The sequence below is a fragment of the Penicillium brevicompactum genome, assembly GCF_028827555.1.
Source record: "Penicillium brevicompactum strain IBT 35665 chromosome Unknown utg000002l_segment0_segment0, whole genome shotgun sequence".
Taxonomy (NCBI): Eukaryota; Fungi; Ascomycota; class Eurotiomycetes; order Eurotiales; family Aspergillaceae; genus Penicillium; species Penicillium brevicompactum.
In genome coordinates, this window is record NW_026623205.1 from 1,231,104 (window position 1) to 1,250,806 (window position 19,703).

The 19,703-nt window shown below is 46.3% G+C and overlaps 5 protein-coding genes across 5 annotated transcripts; 4 read left to right on the plus strand and 1 right to left on the minus strand.

Moving 5' to 3' along the window:
* Positions 1 to 3,623: 3,623 nt before the first annotated feature.
* Positions 3,624 to 3,827, plus strand: N7506_003232 (uncharacterized protein; the record flags this gene model as incomplete). Its single annotated transcript, XM_056952527.1, has 1 exon — positions 3,624 to 3,827. One exon carries the CDS (start codon positions 3,624 to 3,626, stop codon positions 3,825 to 3,827), a length of 204 nt encoding a protein of 67 aa, XP_056814219.1.
* A 1,402-nt stretch (positions 3,828 to 5,229) lies between these two features.
* N7506_003233 (uncharacterized protein) lies at positions 5,230 to 7,272 on the plus strand (the record flags this gene model as incomplete). Its single annotated transcript, XM_056952528.1, has 1 exon — positions 5,230 to 7,272. One exon carries the CDS (start codon positions 5,230 to 5,232, stop codon positions 7,270 to 7,272), a length of 2,043 nt encoding a protein of 680 aa, XP_056814220.1.
* Positions 7,273 to 8,000: 728 nt separating this feature from the next.
* On the plus strand, positions 8,001 to 8,505 carry N7506_003234 (uncharacterized protein; the record flags this gene model as incomplete). The annotated part of the gene is made up of 2 exons (XM_056952529.1): positions 8,001 to 8,121; positions 8,237 to 8,505. 2 exons carry the CDS (start codon positions 8,001 to 8,003, stop codon positions 8,503 to 8,505), a joined length of 390 nt encoding a protein of 129 aa, XP_056814221.1.
* Positions 8,506 to 15,247: 6,742 nt separating this feature from the next.
* Positions 15,248 to 16,387, plus strand: N7506_003235 (ankyrin repeat domain-containing protein; the record flags this gene model as incomplete). The annotated part of the gene is made up of 1 exon (XM_056952530.1): positions 15,248 to 16,387. The coding sequence occupies one exon, from the start codon at positions 15,248 to 15,250 to the stop codon at positions 16,385 to 16,387; it is 1,140 nt and encodes a 379-aa protein (XP_056814222.1).
* Positions 16,388 to 18,488: 2,101 nt separating this feature from the next.
* N7506_003236 (uncharacterized protein) lies at positions 18,489 to 18,837 on the minus strand (the record flags this gene model as incomplete). The annotated part of the gene is made up of 2 exons (XM_056952531.1): positions 18,489 to 18,572; positions 18,622 to 18,837. The coding sequence occupies 2 exons, from the start codon at positions 18,835 to 18,837 to the stop codon at positions 18,489 to 18,491; spliced, it is 300 nt and encodes a 99-aa protein (XP_056814223.1).
* Between the last annotated feature and the right edge of the window lie 866 nt (positions 18,838 to 19,703).

Here is a 19,703-nt window from a genome sequence, read left to right on the forward strand (position 1 = left end):
ATTGTTCGAGAAAACGTGGCCAAAGAAATGGCTTCGAATCATCGTCCCGATCTGCGCCAGATCCGAACAGCCAATATTGAGAGATCTCGGGACACTTGTGGAGTTATTTGAAGATAGCCATTGGCCCAAAGAGCAGCTTCGAGATCTCATCCTAGAATCAGCTAGATATGATCAGCCGGCTGTGCACAGTTGTGTTGGGCTTGGATTTGAAGAGGTGGCTTGTCGGTATTTGCGGAAAAGCCCTCACGCACTATTCGACACGAACATTCTCCACATGACAGTTTTGCACATCTCTGTCCTCAAAAGTTTTCACACTCTGATCCAGGAAATTGGAACTATAGCTCAAAACATGGCTGAGTTTGATCGGGTGGAATTTGTCAATCGGCCCGACGACGTTCAAAACACTCCACTCGACTATGCTATTACGACCTCGTCTTCGACTATTGTGAATATTCTTGTTAGCGCTGGAGCTAGAATCAACGATACAGATCGCCTAGGGTATACTCCGCTCATGAACGCGTGTCATCTCGGACGAGACGAGGTCGTCCACTGCCTGGTTGATCGCGGGGCGGACATACGAGCCACAAACAGTTTCAACCTCTCGGTCTTGGAATGTATAGTGATTGGTGAAAGCCGAACGAAGGAGGCATTGTTGCAGCGCATATGCCCCCATGCTACCCAAGTGCAACTGAACAGAGCACTTTGGCTTGCAGTCAACGAAAAGAAAGAGCTTGTGGGTGTTCTCCTCAGATTTGGCGCAGACGGCCAATACGCCGGTATCCTAGAAGACGATTCGTACGATGCAGAAAGAAACGGGCATACCAGACCAACCACACATGGACCGGTTGAAGCAAGCATGTCATTGTCCCGACGTCATTCAAACCCAAGTATCGCCAGTGACCTTGCGTCTAGGGAACCGGATATTCTCGCTGATTTAAGCCCTATCATGCACTGTGAGGCCAGTACTGACAATGGTGGGATCGTGGACGGCTTTGGGACTTTTCGGCGATCACCGATATTTATATTCCGGTACGGTCCGGACTTCGCGGCCAAGTTCAGCGCAAAGTATGCAGACGGCCATGATATCAACGATGGAAGAAATCCTCCCAATTTTGACGTTCGAATCACTCAACTGAGGGATTCCAACGACCGCGGAAAGCATTGGCGGTATTCAAAAGATAACGTTCTCGGGATTTGCGGAGTTGCATTCGAAGAGAGAAAATTCCCAGACCGAGTCTATAAGCTACGAAGAAGCGTCTGGGTTAAAATCAAGTGGAGAAATATCGTGACGGCAGATAAGGGATTACTTGAAGGAGATTGTTCCTGGATTCCGAGAGATGACTTTACTCGTTTGTGTGGCAGTAAGAATGTGGCAGAAAGCAAACTGAGGGAAGCCTGGAACAGGCAGGAGGAACGCTACACTAACTGGAACCACAGACATGAATCTCAAGCGCCGCGTACCAGACAATGGCCTGCCCCATTTCCCTGGGATTTGACGTGAACGGCAACTAGACTGGTCTATCAGCACCAGTTTGTGACCAAAGGCAGATATTAGGCTCCTCGAGCATTTGAATTGACAGCTGGGTTGTTCATTGGTCACAGCCCGGCACCGAGGATTCCAGCACCGATTGTTGGTGGTCTGGTGTTTGTTGATCTATCAAAACAACGATTTTTACCAGCGCTATGTATCTAGCCTATATGGTAGTCAGGGCAAATGAACATAGCTATGAACATTCGAAGAGTTACAAGTATATCAGAGACTTTATCAATCTCCGTGCATGATTCTGCTTGAGACAGTCGCGTTTTCTCACGTGCCAGAACCGAAATGTCGGATCTGACTGAGGGCGGCAGGTTAATGCTACCCAACTCAATTCCCTGCTTTTTTTTTGGTATTAGACTACAATTAGGGTGCATCTGTGATGGTCTGTGGTGGGAATGGTGATGGCCAATCGCATCGCAACGCAACTCTGTCATAAACCCCAATAACTCTAGCAGTACTAAATTTCAGAAGTGTGAATTGGAGGATCTTCCATATGCAGTTCTCACATAATGGATTGACCCGGCTTTTCCTCCTGGAAGGCGGTGCGGCTTTTGAATAAAGGATAATGACTTGGTTGTGCGCGCGCACTGCTCTCACAGGCGAGGCAGGTTGGTTAATTGTAGCAGATTCAGACTGGACGAAATCGGTGACGCACGCTACTGGGTCACTGTCGTTCCGCCTAAGAATTTTCTTCGGATGCTATTGATGAGCCACGTGACAGGCGGAGACAGGAATGAGTCTTCGCCTTTATCCGCCCGACCCTGCTCCAGATCATCTGTCGGTGGGCTTTCCAGTACCACTGTGGCTGCCTGGTTATTTCCGTCATCCTCCGAGCGCTCGTCAACACTCATCTCGCCTGAACTCCACTCGTCGTCGCTGATCGGTTCAGGCCTTTCTGCCTCTTCTTCGAACTCCTCCCATTCTTCATCACTTGCCGTGTCACGTCCCACTCGGCTAATCAATTGCTTCCCTGATTCGGATCCCTCTGAGTACGCGTACATCACCAGGTCTCGCATAGTCCACTCATCCAGAGATCCCGCACGAGTATGATATATATTTTGTGCAACGGTGAAAAGTCGTTCCGCGCCAGCTCCTGTAGCCGGAATGGAGAGTAGATCTCGAGCCAGTCGAGTGAGAACAGGCCGTTCGCGTTGATGGTCTTTCCAGTACGCGCTGGGAGAGATATTAACGACCCCTGTTGTGTGTCAGTAGTCAACAGAAAACATTCGGAGGGATTGTTCAGACCTTCGCGGAGATATTGATCAATTTCATCTTGTCCACTCCTTGAGCCACCCGCCAGACCAGCTAGTGGGTGCAAAAGCCGGTCAAGCCCTAACAATTGCGGGGAACACGACAGTCCATTCACACAAGACAAGCTCGTGGGCATTTGCGGTCGGTACTGTAGGTGAAAGATCCTCAGATACTCGATGTAGCGCTCGGGACCGCCCAAACCTTGCGATGATGTGGCCTCGTCGAATGCGGACACCTTATATTGGGGAGCAACGAGAGTTCCAGGGCCATACATGACCCCAAAGCTTTTGAATGTCTTTTCGTATATTTCTCCAAATTCCATCTTCATGATAAGCGATGCCTCAAGTAGTTTGCGCTTCCACGGAGTTGATTTTCTTCTCAATATTTGGGTTGACTCGTCGAGATGGTCCATTAGTATCTTGAACACGAAACAGACCTTGTGGACCGTTGCCTCTTTCGAGACCAACAGGGCCGTAGTGAACTGGATGAATGGCATTATCAACTGGACAAGGTAGTCGACCTTGCGCCAATCCGTGTCTGTTAATTTGTACTGTAATTTCTTTAGTTCATTACCTACATGGATAAATTATTCTAGCTCTGACTGCTCCGTGCACACACCAGGTTTTCTCTATTTAGATTGATCTTTACAAAGCTCGTTGTACAGTTGTTTAGGATCTTTCTTGATGTCCTTGATTATTTCCTCCTTCCATTTCACCCACAAGGGAGTGTCTGGAGTCAAATTTGCCTTGTCGATCCAAGTTTGGTCCGGAACATCTTTAAACTTTCGGATGAGCGATCCATAAAGATTGGTTCGGGTTCTAACATTAACATCATGCTGTGCGACTTCCAGACGGGATATGCAAGAACGAGCATTCAACCGAAGCCCAACAAGCGTGTTGAGCTGACCGAGGATGTTCAACACGATGAACGCGACTTGGTCAGTAGTGGACCCATTAGGAATGGTGATGAAGATGAACAGCAGAAGCGCCATTGTTCCTATCCTGGTGAACCACTGGCAGTACCGCAGAGGGATTAATGACCAGAGACAGTCACGATATACCAGACCACGGCTGGTCCAATTCTTGATATCCTGACGGCTGCCTTCCAAGACAAACCCTGATGAGTCTCGACCAAGGATAAAAATTGCATCCACGGCACTCGCGTCGGAGATGTCAGAGGCCCCTCTAAAAGCTGGGATGACCATGGCCCATTCAATCAGCCGTAGAATAAGGGACCACGTATACAGAGCTAAACATATCGTCAATCCAATCCAGGTGGTCCATGGAGCTAGGACGCAGAATATGATTATTCCCACAAAGACAATCCAGGTAGTGAGTACCCAACACCAAAGGAGATATTTGTCTTTAGATGATCGGGAGCTATCCTGGCTCGCTTTTATAGACGCAGGTATTCGAAAACAAGTATATTGCTGGTCTTCGAGAAGCTTCTCTTTTTTGATCGCGTTTTCAAGTTTCATATTTCGCAGAGGCGCCTTCTTACACCCGTATGGGGAGAAGTATTCGAAAGAGCCAAGATCCAACAGAAATTCATATGAGCGAAGGTAAGCCTGCAAGCCTGAAACAGGAGCAGCGACCACTGATTCGAGAAATGAACGTCTCGCTAATCGATACTTTTGTTCTTCTCCCTCTCCTATCAAGACCATAAGCGCACTGACATCAAAGCTCCAGAACTGGGAGGATTCGGCGGCAGCCATTTGACGTATTCCCGCTCCAGTGAGAATTAGAAATAGATTTTCGTGATTTTGTAAAAAGTCTATTGTCGCGATTCCCGCGCGATGCATAAGGGTTGCTGATCTTGCGTGTTTGTTGAGTGTGGGTGTGTGTAGGAGGTCTACGCCTTGGCCAGCGGGGTCATCTGTTGGGATGGTCAGGTGACCCGGTTGTATACAGGGCATGTTTGATCGAGGCTCGCTCTCTCTCTCTCTTCCTTCTTTTCCCCTGTCCGTTTTTTTGCCTAGCGATAATTCATCTATTATTACGCATCTTGCTTCATTGTAGACTCATTATTCGCTATCATCATCGGACAAGGCTGTGCTGCGCATGAGGGCCTTCGCTAATCAAAATGCTCATATGGGCTTAGCTGAGGGGGAAGGATTCTGAAAGTCCCACTCTAAACGCTATGAAACCCCAATAGGTAATCAGCCTTGCAGATTCTAACGTGGCGGTGTATTTGTCGACTAGCGTCACCCAATCACTGGAAATCCTGCTGTCACAAGTGTGACTCAAAAGCACCCGGGTGTGTTTATTTGAGGCTGAAACAGCCTAACCCCGCACCCAGCAGACAACTTGAAGGTGCCCTGGACCCAACACTGATTCATTCAGAACCTATAAATAATAGAAGTAAGCCCGCATATGTTCTCCCATTGACCATTCCAAATTCCTGCCCGAGCTATACAAACATCATTTCCGAAGAGCATAATGTTTTCGCAGAAAGGGAAAAACGACGAAGCAAAGCACGAAATGAAATTCGACACCGGGCAACCATTTGAAAGTGTCGTTCATTCAGACGATGCATTCAGGACATGTCTAGAGAAATTGATAAAGTCTCCACAAAGTCGAGAAGCCTCTCGGGGGTGGGCAAGAAATCTTCGACTTCTGTATCCATTAAACGATCAGACTCGCGATAACACCGATATTCAAGTCCAAGATGTCTCCAAAGGCTTGAAATCCATGAATCCTTTCCGGTCCAACAAGAATGCGAGGCCACCGCCACAACCACCCAACAAAAACTCACAGGTCACAAATCTAGCACTGGCAGCTTCTAAGAGCTTCCCGGTGCCACCGCACTACGTCGCAATATCATATTGCTGGAACCGTAAGGGTAGCAATAACTACACAAAAGAAGAACTCGAAGGAACTGTATATGTTCATTCTCGGGGTAAAGAGACAAAAAAGGCCAAAGCCCCAGCAGTCGTGTTGCAACGTGGGATCAATTTCGCCCTGGCCCATAACATGAAATGCATTTGGATCGACCAAGAGTGTATCAATCAGAACGAGGGAGAAGATTCGCGAAAAGATAAAGAACTCGGTATCCAAGCAATGGACCTTGTGTACGAAAAGTCCATGCGACCAGTGGCCCTTCTGACGTCTATCATCCAAACTCAGGGGCAGATAAACGCTTTAGAGCAATTCTTGACCATTGCTGTGGATTTAAACAAAGAACAAGGTGACTTTTTGGACGTCTTGACTATCCTGGCAAATGATGACTGGTTTACACGTGCCTGGACCTTCCAAGAAGCCATCGCTTCTGGGAGTAAACATGGTATGTCGATCTTAATACGGCATAAGCCCGATCTGAAAAAGAACGATAGACTCATGGGGAAGATGCCGGGAGAAATCGAGATAGAGCTTGACGACTTGGCTTGGCCGGCTCATACGCTTCTGACGAATGTCAAGATGAAGTGCTTACAAAAACATGATGCAAACCTCCTAAGGCATCATCAAGATCTTAATAAAGTCTTATCCAAATTACTTGATGTCTGCCCCCAAAAGAAGAAGGATTTCACATACGATGGAGTCACGGCCTTGCAATTTCTCGAGAGGCGGTACAACAGTCGTGCCTCAGATCGACCAGCAATTCTAGCGAATCTGTGCGATTATCCTCAACGGATTAACACAATTGAAGCTGAAGAGCATCAAATCAGTCTGAGTGTCTGTCTCTTTTTACTCTGTATTATGAATGGAGATTTGTCCCTGGTTACCTGCCATCGCAACATTCGTCCCTCACAGCGTTTGGGCTACTCTTGGGGGCCCCATAGGAAAGAGTCTATTCGCTCGGCACTTTACAGCGGTTTTAATCTGCAAGAGTGGGGTGGAAATCCGCCTCGACTCGTTCGACCCATCTTGAGTAAGCGGGGTCTGCGTCTTTCTGGGTGGATCTGGAAGATTGGAGCACAGCTAGATCTTTCCCATATCAAACAGCTTACCACGAACTTCCCAATGGAACAGAGGAAGAATAAGATATGGGAAATTCTGACCTATTTGGTCAAACACGGCTTCAACACCGTAGCCGGGCTAGTTTGGTCAAGTCTCCATTTTTTCGAACATTTGGAATTCAACTCCACGAAGCATACATGGGAACAGAAGAGAGCGCACTTTGATAAACACTGTATCATGAACCGTCAAGAATCCCATCGTCTACTTATTGCCATAACGCAGAGCGGCACGATTTCACTCGGGTATAGAGAATCGGATACCGGAAGAAAAACACAAAGTTCACCTGATAAAGCCAAATACCAGGCCATTTTCTATTCAAAAATGGATGTTGGTGCCATGGTTCTCACACCAGAGCTTGCGGGCATCCAGGAGGGCAAAACTCATCGAAGCCTCTTTTCTCCTGTCGCGTGGGAGCTCGATAACCCATCGGCTCCAATTTCAATTGAGAAGGTTCTCAAGGCAAAAAGTCAGACGAGTGGTGTTTATTCGACTCAAGATCCTTCCAAACAATATACACTTGCCTAGGGCTGAGATCGATGTATTTACATTAGATAAAATAATGTATTTTTTTTCTTAGGTAGACTTCATAACAGACAGTACTCTTACTTCTGCTCCGAGCCGTACCATGGAAGACATACTATATCTTTAGATACATACTATGTCTTTAGATACCACTACTAGGTAGTAGTATAATAGAAATCATATTAGCTATATAGTATATGTATACTGTCTTTTATAGTTGGTACTTAGGCTATACTATAGGAGAGATATAAGTTATTCGTCTAATTCAAATACACATACTTGTTCAAATTAGGGTGGTCCAACTAGCACAACTCAACTTTTCACTTTGTTGCATCTTCTCTTCTCTAATATGCTTAGTCAGCCATACAATCGTCTTCTTTGCAACTTGCAACTTTTCAACTTTTCCAAGTTTCTCCTCGACTTTTACTGTCGCCCCTTGAAGATGCTGCAGATGCAGATAATAATTTGTATAGCTTCTTCCAGTGAGTATTTCTATACCACCCAGCGCATAACATAGTATATTATTTCCAACTTCACCAACACTCAACCCGCCCGCCTTGCCCCCACATTCCCACTGACTGGCTGGACCGGCACACTCCAACCTCCAACCTCCAACCTCTGCTGACTCCCTCCTTCATCCAGTTGTTGCGGCTGTCAACAACTTCACCCCCTCAGTATAGGGCATCCTTGCCCTCTACTTTGATACTTCCTCACACTCGCTCATCCCCGCCATGTCGACTGGACGCAAGGTGTTTCACTGCGCCGTGGATGAAACGGCTTTGACCACCAACATCAGCGAGATCAAGAAATGGACCACCAACGGAGCCATCGATCTTATTGTCCCTCTTTACAGTAAGTTATTTCCGTCTGCATTGATATCGCACTATTTCTTTGAAGGGAGCAAAGCCTTTGCCCGCCCTAGCCTCAACCGCCTGGGACCTTGCTGACTGAATATCTTCTCCACCAGCCCTCGAGCGGCTTCATGCCTTAAAGCGGGCGGGATCGCAAATCGCCATCAATGCCCGTGAGGCTGTTCGCTTCCTCGACCGAGTTACCTCCGGTAAAGATCAAATCACCGCCGATCGCGTTACTCTACAAAGACCGAATGAACAATACGATAGCTGGGACGATGCGGAACAGTTCTTTCTCCCCGAATTCGAAGAAGAGCCTGAGCCGATAGACGCAGTCGACCAATCTCTCTCTCCGCCAGACTTTCAACAAAGCAATCCTCTGTGAGGCTATAATTTGCCTGCTTAGAGATAAATGGTCTTATATCGAGGATTGAAATATGATGTAGCAGACTGAAGGAACCATTTGAGCCAATTAATACTCCTTCTCTCAGAGCGTCTAACGTAGGACAGCTCGATATTACTGCGTTAGCGCCTTCACTCCATAGGTGCTTTTGGAGCGGCTCTTGAAGAATTATTAGTAGGCCGCCCGTATCGAAAGGTCCCGCAAGGCATCTCGTTACGTCTATTTCAGCGTAGATGAAAGGCGCAAATGATCGTAACGAGAGTCGATGGTCGAAGAGCAGTCAAGCTGCGCCGTAAGAGTCATATTGTGGTGTATAATAGAGCATGAAAGCTCCTCGACTTCCATATTACTGAAAGTGTTTTCTTCCTTAGAGCTCTTCTGTAGCTTCTCCAGCGAATTTTGAGGATCGAATTCTGCGCAAATAGACTGAGCCTGTGCGAGACCTGTTGCGGGTGAATCGGTGCTTCCAATCACTTCTCCAAATAGAACTGTTGATGATGCCGTCCGTAGTCCACAAAAAGTGAGTGCAAATGTGAGAAGCATTCCAAGAAAAATGGCTAGGCGCATCCATTTCTGTCGATTAATGTTACAGATTAAACGGCGGCCAAGAGGCCAAATGGTAGCTGGCGAATATTCCATTTTGACGCTCGGCTTCTATGGTCTCGACTGCACGGCTGCGTAGCTCACACTTTCCTCACCCATTCGAAATTCAAAAGAAGGAAAGTCAACAATTAATCATGATTCAGGTCTGTTTTCGATGGGGTGCGGAAGCAGCAGATCAAGAGTTTTCAGAGCATTAGTCCCTACCTCATTTACCGGGTAGCCGGCAATCTCTCTTTTTCACCACCTGCTTTCATTCCCCGCTTTCACCAACTGCTTTCACCATCCGGTTTTCATCCGCAAAATGCCTGTGGAAATTATGGATCGATGATTGGTTGAGAAGAGCAATGAGGAAGCCGGGCGGAATCGATTTGAGCCAACCGTTGAGATTATGGCTGCAATTGCGAAAAAAGATAGTCGAACCGATAATTTAGAAAAGCCTTGAAACTTTAGGTTCATGGAAATAGTTCAGCAATGAAACGTAAAAGTCATTCAAGCCAACTAATTCACGAATGCCGAAGTAGCTAAAGCCTTTACTGAGGTGTCTATTCTTTAATGATGTCTTTCAACCAGCGACTTCAACGACTTTTGTCAGAAAGATGCTCTTCGTATCTGTCAAAGTTTCAAATAGAGATAAAATTTACAGACCTTGCCAAACACTCATTATATGGCTAATCTTTTTTGGCTAAGGCTCGTAGGAAATTCAAGACAATGAGCCCCTCAAAAAAGCTGAGGGTCTAGGAATAGCAACATGACAGGTGGATCAAGTATTTACACTAAACTGAGGGCCCTTTCAATTGAATGATGTCTACTAAAAGATGCACTACATGATAAATTTGTCCTTCCCGTCAGACGTATTTAAAGGACACTATGCTGCTCATTCTCGTGAAATAAATTGACAGCCTCTCAATTCACTTTCTTTCATCTGGAATACTACAACGTTTATTAGCCGGTACATGTATTCTCCAAGGCCACAAGGAACACGAAACTAACACAGCTGATTCTTCAAGAGACCAGAAGGGTTCTATTTCATTCACCATGATTTCAGCCCACGGAAAGGCTGGGAACCGTAGCCTACGATATTCCGCTGGTAATTCTTTCCACTTTCTTCTAGACGACGTTTCGCTAAATTTGTCTGTCTAAGAGAATCCCCAACCTAGAACCATATTTAATTTCGAGAATATCACTCATCCCGCTACTCACGAAAGTTCCGACGGATGTGATCGGCAGCAGCCACCGTCCGATACTGCTTCTGAAGCCACGTCGGTCGCCCCCACCGTCATGAGTCCAGAGGATTCAAAGACAATGAAATATACCCTAGAGGACTGCGATGCACCTGAGGCCTGCGAAAAGGGAAGAAAGGGCTCTGCTCACTGCTGGAAATTCTGTACGCAAACAGGGGCTGCAGACTTGAGCGCAGATTTCAACCATTCTTCTTCGCCCTCAAATGATCGCACGTATGTGGGCGTGAGAAAGGAATGTCTCTCGTCGGGATCTTTCAAAAAGCAGGCGATCAGCACCGAAGTGATCGAAATTACGATCAGATATCTTGAAATGATTGCTAACTATCTTGATCCTGCATTTTCAGAGGGCTCATGTGAGACGAAGACGGCATTACAACTCATGACTCACTTGCTGCAGCACAGGTACAAAGAATTCATCAATACAAATGAAGCCATTTCTGCTCATATGGAGCTGGAGAGCTTCTGACAAGCTAAATTTATCTGCACAAAACGTACTGACGCCGATGGGGAACATTTACAATTCAATATATCACGACACGAATCCACATTTGTTGTGTTGTTTTAAATGCCAGGTGGAAGGAATTCTGGGGGATAGATCAAAATGAGGAGAAAGACTCTCAAGCTATTTTTTATAATTGAGTGTCTTCAGATTGGACAAACTTTAGTCAGTATTCTATGCTTCGACATGCCTGGCTGTCCGTTATGCATATAGTAGGACCAGCCGAACTTTTAATCCAGGCTAGTCGCCCTGTTATCTCTTCAACCGGATCTACGGGCAAGCTTTGTTCTATAACTTCCTCCAGAGGTAAAAGAGAAGCCAAATGTCAAAAAACTGGTCATTTCTCGATACAGCAAAAGATTATTTTCAGTTTGCCCTTGCTCTTCTCTGTAATTTTCTCGTACGGCATTTCTATGCTTCTCATCTCCAGCTGACCAACGAATTAGTGATGCAGGCTATATTCTGATTCGGCACTACTTTACAGGTCTTACTAGGAAAATTCTCAAGTGGGCCTTGCCGAGACCTGAGATAATCGAAGAAAACAAATCGTGCTGTGTCTAGGGAACATTATAAACCGCACCAGCGAAGCAGAAAAGATCTCCAGATTTGTTTCTTACCTCGTGAGGATCAGACGGAATCTTCAAGTCTGGTGGAAAGAAAGACGCGGAGAAGTGTAAGGCCCTAACAACGTCTTTCAACGATCGGCTTCAACGATTTTCACGATGAATGCCCTCAAATGCTTACTTTTGCGCTCCCCTCGACGACTGCCTGGGAATGGTATGGATAAGCATTTCCGAAAATTTCATTCAACGCGCTTGTACATTGAATTTCGAAAGTGAATAGATTTTTTCAACGAATTCAATCCTTCAACGATTGCTTTAGCTTGTACCGTGGATGCTTCAACGATTTTCTGGAATTATTTTTCGCTTGGGTGATATTTTATCAAACCTCCGGCGACTCTCAATACCTTCAATGATCCAAGCGTTTATCCGATTATCATTAGACTGGTATTCTTCAACGATTCCCTTCAGCTATGTCTTTCACCGTTTATTTGGTCAATTTTCAACGACTTTCTTCAACGACTTTCTTCAACGACTTTCTCCAACAGCTCCCGTTTACAGCACGAGTCAACAGCCACCAGCAACGACTCTTTCAACGGTCGGTTTCACCAACTACTCGATCAACTCGGCCAACAAACACCTCCGTTTACTCCTTCAACGACGCTCAAAATTCTGTCCGAGGTAAGCCTTCAGCTCGGCGAAGGTCTCCTCTGATGCGGTTTATCGTCTAGCACAGCCTGAATGACTTTTTCGACATAGTTATCCGCCGTAAACTCTCCGAATAGATCGGCCTATTCTGGGTAGTCGTAGCGACCCAATTTCTTTAGGTATCAGAAGGTTTCCGAAAGGTAGATGCGAGATAAAGGCAGCGGTGCGGTCGAATTTGCGCCGGACATTATCTTGGAGGTGAGGGACTTCAGACCAAGGAACTATGCGCTTAGGGTAAGTCAATTGACTGGGACAATTGCGTCACAATTTAAGTCGTGGGCACCCTTCAGGAGAGAGGCATTGCGTGTCTGGATGTTTACCAGTTTACTCACTCCTTGCGTAAGAGCTAACTGGTGCCTCAGGCACCAACACGCTTTGGTCTTTCGTGCGTCACCCTGTGCTGACTTTCAGTCACTGCTTCCAAAATACATGCCGAAGCGATGATTGCTCGCTTAACTACACGGGATTGCCAATACATAGATGAATTCGGTCCAGTTTCTGAACCCTGAATAAGTTTGGTCAACGGTGTTACCTGGCCAGCTCACCAGACTTCGTTATCACGGCGGCTGGCTCATCACATTAATTCCAAGGTACTCTGATTACCCTCTGATTACCGAGGATTCAAATATCTAGGCAAGGTTGGCTCACCAAGAACGCCGAATATATCGCAGCATGACGGCCAAGCAGTAAGCGTTCCGATCAATACGCAAATCAAAGATGTGAACGAGCCTCTTAGCCCCCGTCACCGGTTGCGAGGCGCGACGAGAGAGGGCGTTCTCGTCTACGTCGGCGCTTACTTGACTGTGATTCAATCTTCAAAACCAATATATCCTTCGAGCTGGGAGGTAATATCGGTAAGCGACTATTTATCAGGACTGATTATGCAAAAATGCAAAACAATGTCAGATGCCTCGTACCTTGTTTCCTGAACACATATTGGCTGTTTCACCGTCTGATCAGCACGCCGGCACATCCTATCTTATGTTTCAGTTGAGCGACCGGTGGCAAAAGATGTCGCTTCTGTTTTGTCTCCACGGGCCACGCCCTTGCTGTAAGCTAGAACGCTCATGCGCTTTCCTATATTATGAGCTCGAAGAGGCAACATGGGGTAATATTTCACGACAAGAAATTTCATTTCGGTCTACTACCTCCTTGTCCTGGGGGTGGTCCGCTCCTTTCTGGATTTCGGGGCAAACTCGACGTGGAGGTTGTATCTGAACAGCTTTGTAGTTTAGAAAGCGCTTCATCACGAAAGGAAATAGTTCGTACAACTCCACGGGGGATATTTGAAGCTGAGACCCCAGACTTGCGAAGCCGAGCCGCAGAATGACGCTCAATCTTATGAAATGGCTCTTCAGCGGCCCGTTTTTGGCGAGCAGGCGTATTTCTCAAGCAGCGACCGCCTCGCCAGTAAGAACTTGCAGTATCTTTCGTAAGTGAAGGCACATCGCCGATTTCTTCGTCAGGGAAACAAGGTGACAAGGGGTTCAGTTGAGTGGATTTGTCTTCTGAGTTAGCTTAGCATATTTCCTCAGAACTGTTGAAGAAGGTGTATGTAGTTTGCCATACATACTATTTGGGTTCTCTTTCTCCGTCAACAGCCTATGTCGTCTCTTAAAGGCGTGGCTGCGCACTTCAGCAGCCGGAATACGTCTCTTAGCGGGCCCGGTGATTGTGGTATCATGGTGAACATTGGAAAAGGGAAGGCGACGTCTATCGGGGAATAAACATGGCGCTGAGGATGGTAGGCGGGAAGAATCGGGCACGTCCGGGGAAGACGAAGGTTCACGGTATTGGCCTTGAAACTCGTGGTGACCAGCAAAATAGGATCGAAGCCGGCTCTTTCTCTTCGTCCTATTTGAATTACGCACGAGACACGCATCGAGACTATGGAGAAAGCCTAAAGACTGGTCCTCCATCTTCAAAAGGATACGTGGTGACACTACTGTATCAAGGGTCTATGCGATCAAACTTGGGACGGCCCAGCCGTTCAGCTATTGGTCACGTGAGTGGACTAGCGCGCGGCACAGGGGTGATGGTCATTCGTCAGTCAACATTGAAGAGCGCCCTGATCACGGACCGGCGTTTCATCTATTCCTGTTGGCGTCTACGTACAAGATATTTAAAATGCGTGTCTCTGTCTTTAGCTTCCTCTATCATCGCGAATGTTATCTTGACAAATGAAGCAATGTCCACAATCGAATCCCCCCCTCTTCGCCTCGCTCACGAGAGGCAACAACCGAGCCAAATACCCCGGAAGCTCTAGATAGCACTGGCCAGTTTGCAATGTTGATCCCTATGAATAAAAATGCCCGGTCAGCCATCGAGGCAACAGCCCGGTCAAGCTCTGCATACCATCAACAGTTCATCGGCGAAACTGTTATCGACAATAAGGTCACGAAATATTTCAACCTATCATTAGGTAATTTGCCTCAATTCGCCCAAATAGGATGGAGAATCGGTAGAGGTCGCGGATCGCTCCAGAATGGAGCCACAACGTATCTCCTAGGGACCTCTTGTACCCAGGAGACAGAAGTTTTGCATAGCTTTGCCATGTTTTTTTGCTCCTGGAAGGCAGCTCTTTCGCCCTAGGAGCATGGTGCGCGTAGGAGAATTTGTCGCTAGAGACACTTCGAGGGCTTGTCATTTGAGTGCAAGGTCGAGAATGTCCTGAGTGAACATGATCGAGATCCTCGAAGCTTCAATGCTTATTATTGTTACTGGAATGCAAGTGGTATCCCATCGAGGAAGTGAAGATTGAATACGGCTCTTTACGTCGATATAACTTTTGTATGATTAATCCTTGCCATCGGGACGTGGTATAAATATAGCTGCGGCCTGTTCTTTTCTCATAGGTTATCCTCAACCGCTCCTCTCACTTCGACTCTGATTGTTTTCACGTCTCAAATAGCCACACAAAATCTCTCAATGGTAAATTACATCGCGCAGAGTAGATCGTGGGATAACAGCACTGACTTTTCGCTCAGTCTAGCATCGAGGAATTACGCACTCGCTTTTCGGATGCTCTCTCTCAAGAAAGCGTCGAGGGTTTTTTGGATGTTTTGGAATGCATGAATGCAAAGGTCGATATATCGGACACTCAAGGTCGAACAATGCTATGGTACTATGTTAAGACGCGTGACTATAAGAAAGTCGAATTTCTTATTAAGTGTGGCGCAGACTCTACTGTGGCAGACTGCGAAAGGGTGACGCCCATTCATGTCGCTTTAATGCAGGGTGAATTCATCGACGGCATCATAGCGGGGATGTTACTGCATTCCCGACCGACTGTGTCTGTATCCAAGATGCTCCAGAACGGCCCAAGTCTTGATGAACTTTTTTCAGTCCACGCCAATGCTCCTGATAGCGCCAATGCCATGCAGCTTCTTCTGGAGTTGGGTGCAGACGTCAATATTGTTCTTAACCAGGATCACGAAACGCCGTTGATACGAGCAGTGCGCTACGGTGACCTCAAAGTCATCAAAGTACTGCTAGAGCACAGGAACATCAATCTCTACGCGAAAAACCGGTATGGGTACACGGCATTACATGTTGCTACTTGTGACAATCAGCTAGGTGCAGTCGATTTGCTCCTATCTAGTGAACGCTTTGATGCAAATTGCGGGGACCACCAAGGCAACTCTGCCTTCTGGCTATCTGTACACCTCGGGCGTGACGATATCAGCGAGCGGTTTCTCAATGACCGTAGAGTGGATATCAATTTCAGGGGTAGCACCAATCCACGATGGCAAACCACAGCTCTCTACATCGCCTGTTTTCGCACGAATGTCCGGATGGTCTCCTGTATTCTTTCATCGACACATTTACACAGAGTGAATCCAAACATTCAAGGAGAAAACAGAAAAAGTCCTCTTGGAATTGCTGCGTACCAAGGCGCCTATGAGTTAGTGAAAATGCTGCTTCAGGTAGACGGTATCCAGATCAACGCAAATGACGAAAAAGAAGACGATCCTCTGTGGCTGGCAATTCAAACGCGTTCAATGTCGGTAGTTGAACTTTTCTTGAGCGACAGTCGACTTGACATTAATTGCCAGAACAACCAAAAGGGAGATACTTATCTCATTGCCGCGGTTCGCAATGGCAATCTTTCCCTCGTGAAAAAGCTACTCGAGTTTAAGAGCATTGAACCTATGAGAAGGAACGGGGAGGACCAAAGTGCGCTAGAGATCGCCCATGAACTAGATCACTCCCACATCGTTCAGATAATGGCCGGCAGAGGAATAGAGTGCTGATAGATCTCTCAATTAATGGAACTTGAACAAATGTGGACCTGGGCTTTGGTAAAAGTCAGTACTATAGTCTTCAAATGGCCTATATAGCCATCTAATCAAAACCATCTTGTCTTTCATCCCATCGATCCAGCTCTTTTTCCTCGACGAGAAAGGCAATATTGGTCGTTACTGTATAAATAACTATCGTCCCATCCAGTTTTCAGTCAGCATCACAGTACCCCGTATCCACACGCCTCTTGAAAGTGTCAAAATCAAGCGCGTACATCTAGATTCGAAATTGTTGTAGGCCAAGAAAATCACCCCTCGCCCACCGTGGGCCAATTTTGAGTGTAATCTGATGCATGACTCAGATTCCTGAGGATTCTGCCACATTAAGTCCTTGTTATTTACATCGTGGTCAGCACCTCTGCGCCCTTCTCGCTTTCACCCCCTCTCTTTCACCACCCTCTCTTTTACCACCCTCTCTTTCACCGCCTTCTCTTTTCACCACCCTCTCTTTCACCACCCTCTCTTTCACCACCCTCTCTTTCACCTGCTTATTTATAAAGTGATGCTTCAACGTTTATGTTATTGAGAGGGATTGGTCGTGTGTCTAAGATATAACTAAGTTGAGAGATTGGTATACATGTATGCACGTGATGCCAACCTCATTATTATCTCAGAAACCGGGATATTCCAAGAGGGGTGGTGAAAGGAGCTGATGAAAAAAGGGGGTTAGTGAAAAGATAGGGTGGTGAAAAGAGAGGGTGGTGAAAGGAGAGGGTGGTGAAAAGAGAGGGAGAGCGGTGGGTGGATTTTTGGGGTCATCCGCTGAGCGTTCAATCACTTCGCTCACTTCTATATCGCAAGGTCATGAATTGAACTGGTATCTTAGTTGGAGCAGAATAGTGATAACCTCGAAATGGCGTTGAATTGATGAATAGAAGAAAGGGTAGCCGACCGCAGACAACGATTCAGATATCTGATCAGTGATTAAAGATCTTAGCTCTGACCCCTAAAGCTGGCTAGTAGATTGTCGTTCGGATAGCCTTGACGAACGCTCGTTCAGAATGCTTTTACGACCGCAATAACTGGGACCGCGTAGTGGCGGATTACGATAGAGTGCATGCAGTATACCCACTTGTCTTTCGCCTCAATCGCTGAACACATGCCACTTCTTGGGTGAAAAATACAGCTTTTCCTGAGCCAGTCATTATTTGAGGGAATGAGAATGTCAGAGCGTCTTTTTCCATAGTCGGCAGATGACTAGCGATATGGACTTTAGGTTGATTCAGAGATCAGGAAGACAATACAAAACAAACATCTGACAATACAAATACATTACACGGGGCTCGTTAATACTGAAAGCATGTGCATGTGGCGGTGCAGTGTACCGTTTTGTAACGATATGGTACAGTTATGTAACGTGGGTCTGGCAATCACTTCTACTGTATTCTAGTAGAATCAACTGATGCATTGCGCCGGAAACATAAGTAATTGATGACATATGAGGCAAATAAGTTAATTATGTATTACGAAGCATCGTATTGCCTTGCTGTTATCATCGCTACAGGTATTTACTCGGTTCGTTTCCCCAACGACAGACAGCAAGGTAAATCCGAGCAGCCCTAGGAGAAATGGCGTTTTTGGAGCGTTTAGAGAAATTACGTACTAGTAAAACTTGTCCGTTCACTGATCAATGATCGCTTAATCAAGGCACAGGAGACATGATGAAGATGCTCGTCGAACACGAAAGTAAATAAATGCGCATTGTATATACACTGTACATCTTCGGTGGGATGTGATGGGCTGAGGGCGGTTAGTGTCAGATAAGATTGATACTTTTGGCTTTTGCCCATCCTACTTGATCTCCAACACCCCCGCAAACCTATCAGCATGAAACCGGGCAAATGTTCGATTTCTTGTCTTTTTTGAAGACCACCTAGCAATTTTGTTCGCTCATGCAATTACGACTTTAGGTGAAAAAACAGTATGAGTAAGGACTTAATATAGTTTCTGCGAGTCACTGCTCTGCTCTCCCTCGATCGCAATTATAAACTAGAAGTCAAGGCGACGGTGTAATCTAAACGTGGCGATCGCCCGCAGAATGTTTGCTGACATCCTACTTGAAGGTGACGGCTAGTCCTTTGTTGACCCTATCCAAATCTTGGACAGTTATAAAATTTGGCTTGGGGTAGTAGGCGCACTTCAAGAATTAGCAGCCTCTTCTGTGGATAGCGGAGCTCGTGGCATACCAGTTGTGAGGCAAGGAAAGCCCAAAACCCAGAATCATCTGCTGTCAAAATATGTACCTGACCCGTCTCTCGCAAACGAATACCTACGCATACATCCGCGTCGCACATCTTGCTGTACTCGGACGCCTTCTTCATGAGAGTTGCTTTGCGACGGCATTTTTTTTGTCTCTTCGATTTCCTGGGGCTCATAGAGGATACCGACTTAACAGCGGCCATTGTGAACTGGAGACTTGGCTTTTTGAATGGCTAGGGGTCGGAAATCGTCTTGATCAAACCGAGATCGTACTGTTCTCATAAACATTGATATCTCCATGATTAAATGCAAGATTAAATGTACCACTAAAAATATTAGGTAGTTGGTCTTTGCACATGCTCTGGTCATCATGGAAAGAAAGACGATAGTGATTATTTGTTGGCATCAACTACGTGCGGCAACGATGAAAGTGACAGCATATTTGTAAATCCTGCTCAAATATGCCGCAAGATTTGGTCGGGAATCAACGCAAATATCATATATTTGCGGGTTGTCAAATTTAAGCGTTGACTCTCAACAAGAGGCTGTTGATTGCCGACTCGACGTTAGATGAGGTTGGCGCTATTACGACTCCTTCACCAGAGATGCATGTTTGCCAATAGCTCCTGACTCGCTCTAGGGGCGCCAATTACCCACGAAGGCAAGCACGTCCACGTTATTACCCCACTATGGTATGAATCTTCCGTGTTCAGAAATGAACTGTTATGTCAACTGTTGAGGTACGTGCAAAACCACCTCGATAAAGAGACCGCGATGAATCGGCGACCGCTGTGAGTTAACCCTTTTTTGCACTCGTCCAAAACCTGTCCTTAATGTTCAAAGGCAGGCCTGAAATCCACAAAAAGAGAACATAACGGCTCTTTGCGAGCTGCTGTTAAACGATATATTCTTTTCGTACTCATTTTTAGCCATAGTACTCGCCCATCACTTGAGTTGATGGCCTCTCGTTCAGTGTGGAGGCGGTGGAATGCAGTTTTTCGGAATAAAGGTTACCCGGTCCCAACAGGATTTTGCCAAAGCCGGTGAAAGTAAATACCTCATTGATGCT